A 13,141-nucleotide genomic window follows, 5' to 3' on the forward strand; every position below is an offset into this window, starting at 1 on the left:
GTTACTTTCATTTCTATTCTCCCTTTGTCAATTAGAGTGATCATATTTGTGTAACATCTTCTTTAATTTACACAGTCCAATCGTTAAAGCCTCCCCGTGTGGTGTCCGGGGTCCCTCAACTGAGAGGGTCAAGAATAGCCCAACGCCAAGCCAGCGTGTCGTAAAAGGCGACTAATGGTGTGTGATTCCCCCATCTTTGAGTCACCTGGTCCTCCAGGTTGGGGGTTGGCAAAGGGTTAACACCCCTTTCCGTTAAACTCAAACCGTTACAGAAACACAGACAGACAAACCAAATCCTTTTTTTAGCTTGGGCGACCGAAGAGTTTCTGGAATTACAGAATTTATGAAGGACAACAGACAAAGCCGAAAGGACTCTGCTGACCCGATGACGTCTTCGCCAAACAAGCAGCTTCGAATTGCGTCGTGGAACGTTCGCACCATGTATGAAGCAGGAAAAAGCTCTCAAGTTGTGACTGAGATGAGAAGATACAGGCTGCATATACTTGGAGTAAGCGAAACCCACTGGATACAATCCGGACAGAAACACCTCAAGTCTGGGAGAAGATTTTATATTCAGGGAGAGGGGACGGGATTCATACACAGGGAGTAGGAATAATTCTAAGCAAGTTTGCCCAGAAGTCACTGAGAGGATGGGAACAATGCGGAGAAAGGATCATCATGGCGTCCTTTACAACACGGAGTAAGAAGATCAGCATGAACATTGTACAGATCTATGCCCCAACAAATGATGCAACAGATGAGGACAAAGATACATTTTATGGTCTGCTACAACAAGTCATTGACAAGTTGCCAAGGAAAGACATCAACATATTGATGGGAGATGCTAATGCAAAAGTGGGACAGGATAACGTAGGCTATGAAGGTATCATGGGACGTCATGGCATGGGAGAAATGAATGATAATGGTGAGAGATTTGCAAATTTCTGTGCATTCAACAGTTTGGTGATTGGAGGATCAGTGTTCCCCCATAAGAGGATCCACAAAGCAACTTGGGTCTCACCAGATGGTGTGACAGAGAATCAGATTGATCATTTTTGTATCTCTCGTAGATTCAGACGTTCATTGGAAGATGTGACAGTACGGAGAGGGGCAGATGTTGGATCAGACCACCACCTGCTATTGGCAAAGCTTAAGCTCCGACTCAGAAAACACGGGGCCAGATCACATACAAGAAGAAAATTCGAGGTGAATGCACTTGATGGGGAAAAGAATGAGGAATTCAAACTACAATTGAGTAATAGATTCCAACCTCTTACTGAGCTCGAGGAGGACATAGATGTAGAGTCACATTGGGCAAAGATCAAGGAAGTTTACATAACAACTTGCCACGAGGTATTGGGGGTAAAGAAATCGGAACATAAAGAATGGATAAGTCCAACCACCTTGGACCTTATTGAAAAGAGGAGAACAAGGAAGGAACAAGTGAATGCAAGCCGAACAAGGGCTTCAAGACTGGATGCACAAGAGCAGTATCGAGCCATAGCTAAGGAAGTCAAAAGATCTGTGAAGAAAGACAAGGAAGCATTCATGAACAGACTTGCAGAGAAAGCAGAAGCAGCAGCGACTGGAGGACACATGAGGATCCTTTATCAAACTACCAAGACACTTGCTGGAAAATATGGGAAACCAGAGGTACCAGTCAAAGACAAAGATGGGAAAACTATTTTTGGAAAAGAGGCTCAATCTGAACGATGGAGGGAACATTTCAACTGCCTTCTGAACAGACCACCACCAGACAACCAGCCAGAAATTTTGCCTGCAAGGAATGAGCTACCAATTAGCTGTGATCCACCATCGATAGCAGAGATTGTGGGTGCCATTAACAAGATGAAAAGGGGGAAAGCTGCTGGACCAGACCAGATTCCACCGGAGGCTCTAAAAGTTGATGCGGAAAGAAATGCTGAGGCCCTGCACCCACTATTTGAGAGAATCTGGAATGACGGGATATTCCCAAAGGATTGGAAGGAAGGACATCTTATCAAGCTTCCAAAGAAAGGGGACCTCAGTAATTGTAATAATTATCGAGGCATCACTCTTCTTTCTATCCCAGGAAAGGTTTTCAACCGTATTATTTTAGAGAGAATTAAGAATGCAACAGATGCTAAACTGCGGGACGAACAGGCAGGTTTTCGGAAAAACCGTTCAACCACCGACCAAATTGCCTCTCTGCGAGTCATAGTGGAACAGTCTATAGAATGGAACTCTCCTCTTATTGTCAACTTTCTGGATTACGAGAAGGCTTTCGACAGTATTGACAGAGCAACATTGTGGAAAATTCTGGCACATTATGGACTCCCTGAAAAGATAGTAAACCTCATTAAGGAAATGTATGAAGGATCAAGTTGCAGGGTTGTACATGAAGATCAGCTGACTGACAGCTTTGAAATTAAGACTGGTGTCAAGCAGGGATGCTTGCTCTCTCCATTCCTGTTCATCCTTGCCATTGATTGGCTAATGAAGGAAACCTCCAAAGGGAGAAGAAATGGGATACAGTGGACCCCCTGGACACAGTTGGATGATCTGGATTTTGCAGATGATCTGGCTCTTTTGTCCCACACCCAGGACCAGATGCAAACAAAAACCACAATTATAAACAGCCTCTCGGAATCAATTGGTCTAAGAATACACCCTGCAAAGTCAAAGGTCTTGAGGATAGGTACGCGTCAAAGGGAGCAGATCAAAGTAAAAGATCAGGAACTCGAAGATATAGACACTTTCTGCTATCTCGGAAGTATAATTGACAAGGATGGAGGCACGGAAGCAGAGGTGAAAGCACGAATAGGAAAGGCACAGGCTGCATTCACATCTTTGAACAGAGTTTGGAGAACTAAAGATATCTCCCTTCAACTAAAGCTAAGACTTTTCAACTCAAACGTGAAGTCTGTCCTACTGTATGGATGTGAAACTTGGAACGCATCACAGGCATGTATAAGGAGGGTACAGATTTTTGTAAACAGGTGCATGCGTAAGCTACTCAGAATAAAATGGATGGATAGAATAAAAAATGAAGAAGTATGGAAAAGAACACAGCAGAAACCAGTAGGAGAGGATATAGGAAGAAGACGATGGAGGTGGATTGGACACACGCTTAGAAAGAATGACTCAACTATAACAAAGAAAGTATTGGACTGGAACCCTCAGGGCAGAAGATCAAGGGGAAGGCCACGAGGAACATGGAGAAGAATTAAAGAAGCTGATATACAGAGAAGTGGTAAGACCTGGAATGAGATAAAAAAGTTGGCTCAGGATAGAGAAGGATGGAAACTGTTTGTCTGTGGCCTATACCCTGACCCAGGGTGAAAAAAAAAGGCAATGAATCGTTAAAGCCACAGAAGTACATAGCGGTTTAATTACAATGAAAAAAATATTTATGTCAAGAATTCTCAAACATTCGATAAAAGTGCCTTAGCTTGTTTATTCTTCAGTTAAGAAAATCCTCATGACATCCACCAGACGCAGAGTTTTAAAATGTATCAGCAAGAAATATACGGGACTAACCTGACTCAATGCAAATGGCTGGCTCACTTGACTGGAAGGAAGCCCACCAACAACCCGGAAATTCTTAAGGATTGTCAAGAAACCCATTGCTCCTATCTTTCGGGAATCTAATTGTCTGTTGAAAGATTACATAATAAACAAATCAATTCAATGACTGTTAATGATTTCAAGTAGGAGCACTATTTCTTTTATGTGGAAGTAAAGATTATCATTTTTAGTTTTTTATACACTTTAAATATATCTTTTTTTTATGTTAATAATTGAAAGGCTAATGATTGTGATAAAGAATCTGTAAAGTAGAGATGATTTGTTAACTTATCAACATAAATAGATAAATAAATAAATAAAAAATAAACAAATGAATAAATAAATAAAGTACAAATCAACCTTTCCCAGTGGAATGTCAAAGCTCAAACCTCTTTTTCAGGATCAATATTGAATTGATTTTTTAAAAACCTACTCAGAAAGACAATGTAATGTTTATATATTTTTAAAGAGATATACATGTGATGCCACAGCTTTCTTGCAAAAAGAACAAGTTTTTAATCTATTAATCCATTAGTTGGTATCAACCACTGATTCATCACAATTGATAAGAGACTACTTAAAACACAATTCTAAAATATGCCATAATATGCTTTCATAATTAAAGTAATTGAATCTACCTTGAAAACATTGCTTTCCTCAATACAAGAAGCAGGGAATCCTTGAGCAAAGGGCTTAGTTTGAGAAGTGGTTGAATGGCAGACAACAGACTCTGTGCCGTAGATGGAGGGAGATGGGCAAGTTCTAATATCACTTGCTGTATCTTGTTACTGGATTGTAACAAAAGCTGGGGTGCCGAATAGACTGTGTCAGACAGCAAATCTTCATTGGGAGGGAAAAATGTAGGGAAACTAATTAATCCCTTGCCATTTAAAAATATATTACGAGTAAAAAATCTTTGTATCATTAAGAGATTGAGGCTACAAGATGAGCACTGATTATTTTTCTTTCAATAGAATATTGTTTTGGTGAAATAACAATACTACTTATGTAAAACCACAAATATTACAGAAAAAGAAAGAAGCAATTTAATTCATAGTCACAACTTCGTGTCAAAACCCTTGGTAACACTATTTAAAAATTCGAATTTTCAATGTAAAAAAAAATTGTCTATCATCTCATTTAAATTTGAATCTAATGTATCATCAATTTAAATCTTATTTTCCTTCAATCCTCATTCAATAGTGTATTACCTTTCAAAACGGACATAAGAAAGGACTTATTAGATTCATGTGAAGCTAGAATGACATTAAAAAATATCATTGACATATCTAATCAAGCAAACAATACCTAAATAATGCATAACTGGGTGGGTTGATCTTGTGATGATATTTTTGAAAATTTCATCCAGAATTTCAGGTCTGACCATTTCATGTGCCTATATCGAAATGTGAAAATACAAAAAAAATCTTCATTGATAAAAAAGAAAAATTGCCAAATTTGAGTTATCACAAACCTTTGGTCATGTGCCTAATGTGAGCCTTTAACCATCTTACTATCAGGTCCTTTTATCTTACGGGCTGCATTTGTCGCTTTGCATTACGACAATGCAGTCGTTTTGAACCCTCTAAAACCAACCCGTAACTGTGTGAATTTTTTGACTGATATATGCTCCAAGCTATGGAGGTCTTGATAATTCACTTGGTAGACCACTCGTCACACCAGTAAAGAGGCCTTTTAGATCTGTAGATGGGCCTCATTCTGTTTTTCCTCATCCCTCTGTCCATCCAGCTGTGATTGAATCGCTGGGTCTGTTTAATTTGTGAAAATTACTTTTCAAAACACTAGTGTTCTATCCAAAGGGCAATAAGTAAGCAATTATAAATGTTCATAACAGAAATGGGATTAAGTCTTGATGCGTGAGCCCCATAGCTCTGACACGGTTTCTTTACTTAATTTCTTTTTATTTTACAATTAAACCCAATTAAATTGCTAATAATGACTCAAAAACAAACCTTAAAAGTCTTGAGCAGAAGCCTTCTGCCAAGTTTACATGCCAACTGTTGAGCTGTCATATGGTTTTCATCTGGAATGGGAGCCTCTGGGATCTGACCAAAGACAAGGCGAGGCCCGTAGCTTTCCATCAGGTCAAATCCTAATTGTACCAGACTTTGGATGACATGATCCCAGTCATACGTACTGATTATTTAAAGGGTAGAATTAGGATTAAAGCATGTTTTGATTGAGAACTGAAGCAGTGTTTAAAACTTGCAAATGTGTTGAGCACAAGAATATGAACCACTTGAATTTGAATGTAACAACTAGATCGGAATTATTACTTCAAACAAATATCAGAGAAATAGTGAAAATAAATGTCATATGTAATTTTTGCAAAAGCAATGACCACATAAATCATTTTATGCAAGTCATCATATTCTATTCTCAATATCTGCATTTTGGGAGGTAGTGCCATGGGCTAACTCAAACAATGATAAAATTTGACACAATCAAATTCATAGGCATTTCAGCATTCCTTTTACTGTAACTTTCTTCACTTGCAAAAAAAAATATGAGAGAATCATTTTTATTTCCATTCATATAAAGATACTTTTGAATAGAGTGGTTATACTCTATGAGGCCAAAACAAAAAGTTTTGCTTATTGTTGTTGGGCATTGCTTTTTTTTCTTCTCAAAACAAAATCCCAAACTCTGAAATTGAAATGTACAAAGAACTGGTCGTGGAATTCTTCATTTATTTTAATTTAGTGTGTAAAGTCAATAAACTTTAAACCGATTTCAAGACACCATTAAAATCAGCAGCATGTTGTAAAAAAAGTCTTTTGGAGTCATAAGGCTAATAGAGCTGTATTTCATCCCAGTTTCTGTCACTGTAAACCTAAAGTAACAATTGCTTGCTACCTTATGAATAGAATGCTAGTCTGTCACAAAGTAAATGTGAGGTCTAGTGGTATGACACTTGCCTTCGGACCATTAGGTTCCTGATTCAAATTCCACTTGTGGCAGCACAAAGTTGAGTCCTTGGAAAAGGCTCCGTATTCATATTATCTCACCACACTCAGGTGTAAAATGAGTATCTAGCCTGAAATAGTATTGTCTCTGTCAAAAAACAAATGTAATTGCGCCTTACATGCATCAGGTTTTGTCCTAATGTTAAGTGTAATCCGTTCTATTTTTGTATGTTATGTATCCAAATAAATTGATCTAGGAGACCAGCAAGTAGAGAATTAAAAAAAAAAACCATGAGATACTAAAGCAATCATAATTGCTGCAATAATGAAACTGTAGTTGATTAAACAAGTATGAGTATTTTTCACAACATTAATATTGTGTGTGACAATCCACATGGATTGGATAATAAAATCATATTATATTCTACACATCTCAACAAATCGTCATCAAATGGTGTCCTAACAATGACAATAAAAGCTGTGTTAATTTGATGCAATATTATTTAATTCTTTGTCTAATGCGTTTACCCAAAAGACATTGACTTTTAGTGTTTGGATGGCTCTTTTATTTTTATTTTGGCTTCATATAAAAAAGGTCAACATCAGCAAAGGGTATGATTAAAAAAGAAAAATATAATAACACATCATACTAATGGAGTAAGAAATGCGATACCTGTGATCAACAGCCTCTAAAACCAGCTCTGTTGTCTTGATCTTTACTGGAAAGCATTCTTGGATCCAAAGCGATTTCTGCTGTCTCATTTCATCACGAATGCATTTAAACACTGTAGTCTTTACAAAATCAAATATCTGGCAATTAGATAAATTTTTCCCTGACAAGTGCCACAATTTATAATAATATTAATTCAAAAATGACTTAAACTATATTTGATGTTATTTTTTTTTAACTCTGCAAGAATTGTAAACTATAATTTGCAATTTGAGTTTCTTCAAAGATTCAGGTAATTCTGAAATAACAAGCAAATAAATTTGTTTTCTCTAATGGCAACATTTCATATTTCAAAGTAACATCCTCTTTTCTCGTAAAAGGACGAATCCTTTATCCTCCAATTTAACAAATCAGACAATGATATATTATTTATATAGAACTTTGAACAAATGGTTGATTCCTGTTGACATTAGACATTTGTTTGATGAATTATCTTTATTCCTTCATGGAATGCCAAGGCAATGGTGGTGTAATTTTTAAAAAAATTATATAGAGGCTTTCATCAAAGGTTTAAAGCATTTTAACATATTTGATAAGCTATATAATATAAATGTGTGACCAAACTCTACATCATAATGAAATCTAAAGTAATAATCTAAAGCAACAGATAAGTGTTCATAAAGAATAAGCATATAAATTAAATGTAAATTGTGCATTTCAAAATTGTGAAAATGTTATCAATGGTAATATACAACCATTACTTGATCTTCACAATGATGCAACTGGGAGACTGACAGTAGAAGCAGAAGATTGAACGGAGCAATTGTTTTCAGAGCATCAGACTGTTGGAGAACCTAAAATAATACAAAATTTACATGAAAATTTTTAATATTTATAATTAATTTTCTACAACACAAGATTTGGAAAATAATAAATTTAAAATGTTGAACAAATTATCAAACCAAATCAATCAGTAATAATTCAGATGTTGAGAATAACAAAAAATGTTTAGTTAATCAAATTCACCACTTTTTCAAAATATCGATGTCATTTACTTCATTTTCAAATATCTACAAAAGACTAATTCACCATCAGCATTTTTAGATGTCTACAAATGGCTAATTCTCTATCAGCATCAGTATTCTTACTTACTTACTTATCCAAACCAGCGACCACCTGAGCTCTAGCCCTTCGGTCTTGTGCCATGACGTAGAAGTTAGACGTCTTTTGTAGTTGTCCCAGGTGACTATAAAGTGTGTTACTGATGCTTGGATTTGGTGGGAGGAATGTGCATCTCAGATCTTCAAGAGGTTGACATTCAAGCAAGTGGTGTGTTACTGTTTCATTGGGGTTTGACATAGGGGGCAGGAGGGGGATGTGTCTTTTGTAATTTTGCTTAAATGGTTGTTGAGCGGTATGTGTTGTGTTCTTAGTTGAAAGATGATGCTTTGCTGGTGTCTTCTGAGCTTATTTAGGCAATCAGTCTTTACAGGAGTGGTCATATGGGAAAACATACATCTACCCGTGGTGCTCATTGCCCAACTGTTCATCCATTCTTCTCTCTTATTTGTTTTGATTATTTGTTTCGCTGTGTCTAAGGATACTGGAAATGATGGTTGTAAAAGTGTTGATCCGAGTCTGGCTAGTCTGTCTGCATTGTCATTTCCTGGTATATTTGAATGTCCCGGTATCCACTGGAGAGATAAGTCTACTCTGTGTGTTGTAAGGAATTCATCTAGTTGAGATCTTAAACTATTGAACGTTGAGGAGAGTTTATCTAAATCGAGAGCTTGGAGAACCGATTTGGAGTCTGTGAAGATGACAGTGTTTTGAAGTTTTGAAGGGTTTAGCTGGAAAACAGAAGAGAGGTGTCGCAGTGAGGCTTCTATTGCAACTGCCTCTGCCTCGTAGTTTGAGCAGGAGCTTCCGCAAGAATTGTGGATTTTATCACAGGTTTTATCTGGGTATTCTACTACAAACCCATACCCAGCATTTTTAGTTCCTTTGTGGGCAGATCCATCTGTGTAAACATGTATCCAGTTGTCTGGGTATTCTTGTATTGTCTTCATTGCTAATGTTTGTATATCTGATTTGTTTTTATTTCTTGTTGTTTCTTCTATGAGGTTAGTCTTTAGTTTTGGAAGTTTTAGTTCGGCGTATGGAGGTTTTTGACTGATTAAAATAGATTTTTCTCTGTTTTCTGGGAGTCTGTGTCTTTCATTCAAGTTGTTAGCAATGTGTAGCAGGGATTTTTGTTTTAATCTTGTTCTTGGTTTCCATTTCTCTGCCAGAATTCTGTTTGGATGGTTTTCCTCTTTTCGTTTGTATCTTTCAACCATTTCAAGCACTGCTGATTCTCTGCGAAGTCCAAGTGGTTCCACATTAGTATGTATTTCACATGCTGCTGTGGGTGTCGATCTCAGGGCACCGGAGATGAAGCGAAGGGCTTGGTTTTGTACTCTGTCCAAGGTTTTGTGTGTGTTTTTACTACCTACATTTTGGAGGGCTAAATTGTAGTCCATGACGGAACGCACATAGCCTAAATAGAGTTGTCGAAGCGAGTTTTTGTCTGCTCCCCAATTAGTACTGGCTAGTCGTTTTAGTAACTGGAGTCTCCTTGTGGCTTTGATTTTTACATTCTGAGTGTGTTTGTTCAGAGATAGTTGTCTGTCTAACTGTATGCCCAAATATGTGGGGTTTTCTTCTTTCGCGAGCCGATGGCCTTGGATGGAGAGTGTTATTTCTTTCTTGGAAACAGGATGGCTCTTAGTAAATATAGAGTAGACTGTTTTATTGCAATTTACTTTTAATTTCCATTTATCACAGAAGGTGTTTAAGCTTTCTAAATCTTCATTTATTCTATTGGAGGCTATTGGTAAGTGCTTTGTAGTATACCACATAACTAAATCGTCAGCATATAGGGCCTTTTCTGTCTGTAATACTTCTGGTAGATCATTTATAAAAATAAGAAAGAGAGTACAGCTGAGGCAGGATCCTTGTGGGAGACCTTCCTCTAATACTTCTCTGTTTGACAGTCCGTTATTAATTTTTGTTTGGATTGTTCTGTTACTGAGAAATTGTTTAATCCAGAAGTAGAGATTTCCATCAATTCCGTAGTCCATCATTTTTGATAACAACCCTTTCCTCCATACTTTGTCATAGGCCTGTTGGAGATCAACAAAAACTGCGACTGTATGTTTTCCATCTTGAAAGCCATCAATTATTTTTTGACTTAATCTAAACAATTGATCTTCTGTTCTTTGCCCTATCCTAAAGCCTGCCTGATATTTATTTAGTAGGCCACATGTCTCCAGCCACCAGTATAATCGGTTATTTACCATTCTCTCTGCGATCTTTCCAACACATGAGGTGAGAGATATTGGTCGGTAACTTTTCGTTTCGTGGGGTGGTTTATCTTTCTTTAAGATTGGAATTATAATAGCATTTTTCCATCCCCTTGGTACTATTCCTGTCTCCCATGTTAGATTTATAAGTTTGAGAAGCATCTGTTTACCTCTCACGCTAAGATGCAGGAGCATTTCATTGTGTATCTTATCTGGTCCAGGGGATTTCCTTAACTTGAGTTTTTTCATAGCTCTGTGAAGTTCTGACATGGTAAAGCCCTCTTTGAACAGATATGAGATAGCTTTTGGGGCCTTTTCTTGATGTTTAAGGTCTTTAATCAATTTTTTGTCCTTTTCACTTCTTTTTGATGCCTTGTTTACTGAAGCAAAATGTTTGTTGAAGATCATGGCTTTTTTTTGGTCATCTACGATTGTTCCTTCTGTAGTTTTCATGGGCTTTGGGTTGGTTTTCGGGGTTTCATTGTTAAGATTATTAAGTAAGGCCCATGCTTTTTTCCCATTTTGATTGAGGTCAATATTAGCGCATGTGTCTGCCCATTTCTTTCTTTTAGCGTTGTTAATAGTTCTTTTGACAATTGCCGATGCTTTATTGTACTCAATCTTGTTTTTAATGGTTTTGTTTTCCTCTAAGTTTTTCCTTGTTTCCTTTCTTGCATTTACTGCTTTTTCAATTTCTTTGCTCCAGAAGGGTTTGTAATTCTGTCGACTACCTCTTGGAATTCCTGCTTTTGCAGCTGCAAGAATGGCTTTGGTGAGGGCTTCGTTTAAATGTTCTACACTTGATGTATCTGTAATTTTTGGAAGCTGGTCATCTAATGTTGCTGTGAAAACATCCCAGTTTGCTTTCTTGAAATTCCATTTGGATTTCTGCTCAAATGTTTTCTTCTGTGTTTGAACTGTTATTTGTGTTAAAATTGGTTTATGGTCACTGCCTATTTCATCCAGGACTTTAATGTGACAAGAATTCAGAAGGTCAGAGGAGATGATGGTTAGATCGGGATGACTCAGGGACATATGAGCTCTGTGAAGAAGGGTCGGGACTGAGTCTGCATTTTGTAAAATGGTGAGGTTGGTTGTATTGCAAAGCTTTTCTAGTTCTTTTCCTGTGTTGTTTAGATTTTTGTATCCCCATAGTGGAGAGTGGCCATTGAAGTCACCAGCAATTATTGTGTTGTTGTATTGGGAACTGTTTTGATCTGTTAGGTTTATAGTACACCGTGGAGGGTTGTAAATGTTGTAAATGGTAAATTTCTTATTTAGGTGCCATAAGGTGACTTTCTGTACATCAGTTGAGTTCTGTGATGGTTTAGAAGTAACATCTCCCGTGATGTCATTTCTTATATAAGTAATAACACCACGGCAGTCGTCACATTTGCAGGTATAGTATGTATAACCAGCAATATATGGATCGCTATTTTTATACAGGGTTTCCTGAAGTAAAGCAATGTGAACTTCCTTTTCATTTAATAATTTCTTCAGCTCTGTCTTTTTATTCCTGATTCCACAAATGTTAATTTGTAAAATATTCAAATGTTTGTGGAATTTCTTTGTCCCAGTAGCTGACTTTTCGCGCAGATCAGCCTGGGTACTCACTGTCTGGCGTGGACCTTTTTCGAGGCGACGTCCGAGCTCGTATGCTTTCCTTTTGTTTGTCATGGCATGCTGGGGAGTCTCTGGTCTGTCTTCCCACCCTAACCTGTATTCCTTGTCAGCTGCATAACATCAGGAGTTGAGCTGCAGATGCATGTTCCTCATATAATTAATTTTTATAGGGTCTAGTCAAGTAGCCTTCATTTTGTCTTTCCCACAGTCTCTTTCATGATTGACGGTCGCCCATTCCCCGCCACCTACTGTTTCCTGGCTTGCAGTTATCTATTTCAGTTATTCTTTCTGCTTAAAGGGCCATATTTCATAAACAGAGGATCGTCACGTCCTGGGTCATTTGTGTCGATGAGAGATTCTGTGGGCCTAAAACAAAGGGATACCAGCCCTTTCCCCTAAAAATCTCAATTTTTTAAGAAGGATACATGATTACAATCAATCACAGATAGTCATACAGAAGACATGGGCCACAGGTCGACCAAAGAGGGAGTATAGAAGTGTTAAAGTTACAGCACTAGGAAACAAGTATGAGCTATAGGGGTAGATTAAGAAAAGTAAGGACATACAGAGGACACCACACTACAGAATGAGTGTGAGGTGGGTGGGTGAGGAGCAGAGCGTGTACCACTCATCGGTGGGTTCTGTCTCCTGCACCTTAAGAGGAAGGGGTCCCACCTACTCCCTAGCCCGGTTATACCGCCGGGACTCGGTCGCGCCCATAACAAACTCAGTAGAAACGGGGAACACCACGGGAAGGTGCTGTTATGGACACAATAATGCATGAGAGGCCATATGCAATAATCTCTGTCAGACAGGATTACGCGGCAATCAATGCACCTGGAGATGAGAGGTGTTGGGTTCGAAATGCACATCAATTTCCTTTCAGCAAGCGGGACGTCCGGCCCAAACCTTGCAGCTCCCCATCAGTATTCTTAAATGTCTACATAATACTTATTCTCTATCAGCATTTTTAAATGTCTATAATTCTATTTTAGTATTTTAAAATGTCTATAAAAGGCTAATTCTCTGTC

The 13,141-nt window shown here is 37.8% G+C and overlaps 1 protein-coding gene across 2 annotated transcripts in view; it reads right to left on the reverse strand.

The window, feature by feature from the left end:
• LOC144966393 (Fanconi anemia group I protein-like) overlaps window positions 1-13,141 on the reverse strand; it is a 50,530-nt gene that overhangs the window by 27,319 nt on the left and 10,070 nt on the right. For both annotated transcript variants that reach the window (XM_078902794.1, XM_078902793.1), the window contains exons 10-15: window positions 7,905-7,997; window positions 7,147-7,283; window positions 5,520-5,703; window positions 4,855-4,942; window positions 4,185-4,386; window positions 3,520-3,634 (exon numbers count right to left, since the gene is read on the reverse strand). In XM_078902794.1, the coding sequence (XP_078758920.1) occupies window positions 3,520-3,634; window positions 4,185-4,386; window positions 4,855-4,942; window positions 5,520-5,703; window positions 7,147-7,283; window positions 7,905-7,997 (819 nt within the window). The remainder of the gene's footprint in view (window positions 1-3,519; window positions 3,635-4,184; window positions 4,387-4,854; window positions 4,943-5,519; window positions 5,704-7,146; window positions 7,284-7,904; window positions 7,998-13,141) is intronic.

Source organism: Berghia stephanieae, chromosome 2 (genome assembly GCF_034508935.2).
Source record: "Berghia stephanieae isolate SIO BIC M18660-M18661 chromosome 2, UCSD_Bste_1.3, whole genome shotgun sequence".
Taxonomy (NCBI): Eukaryota; Metazoa; Mollusca; class Gastropoda; order Nudibranchia; family Aeolidiidae; genus Berghia; species Berghia stephanieae.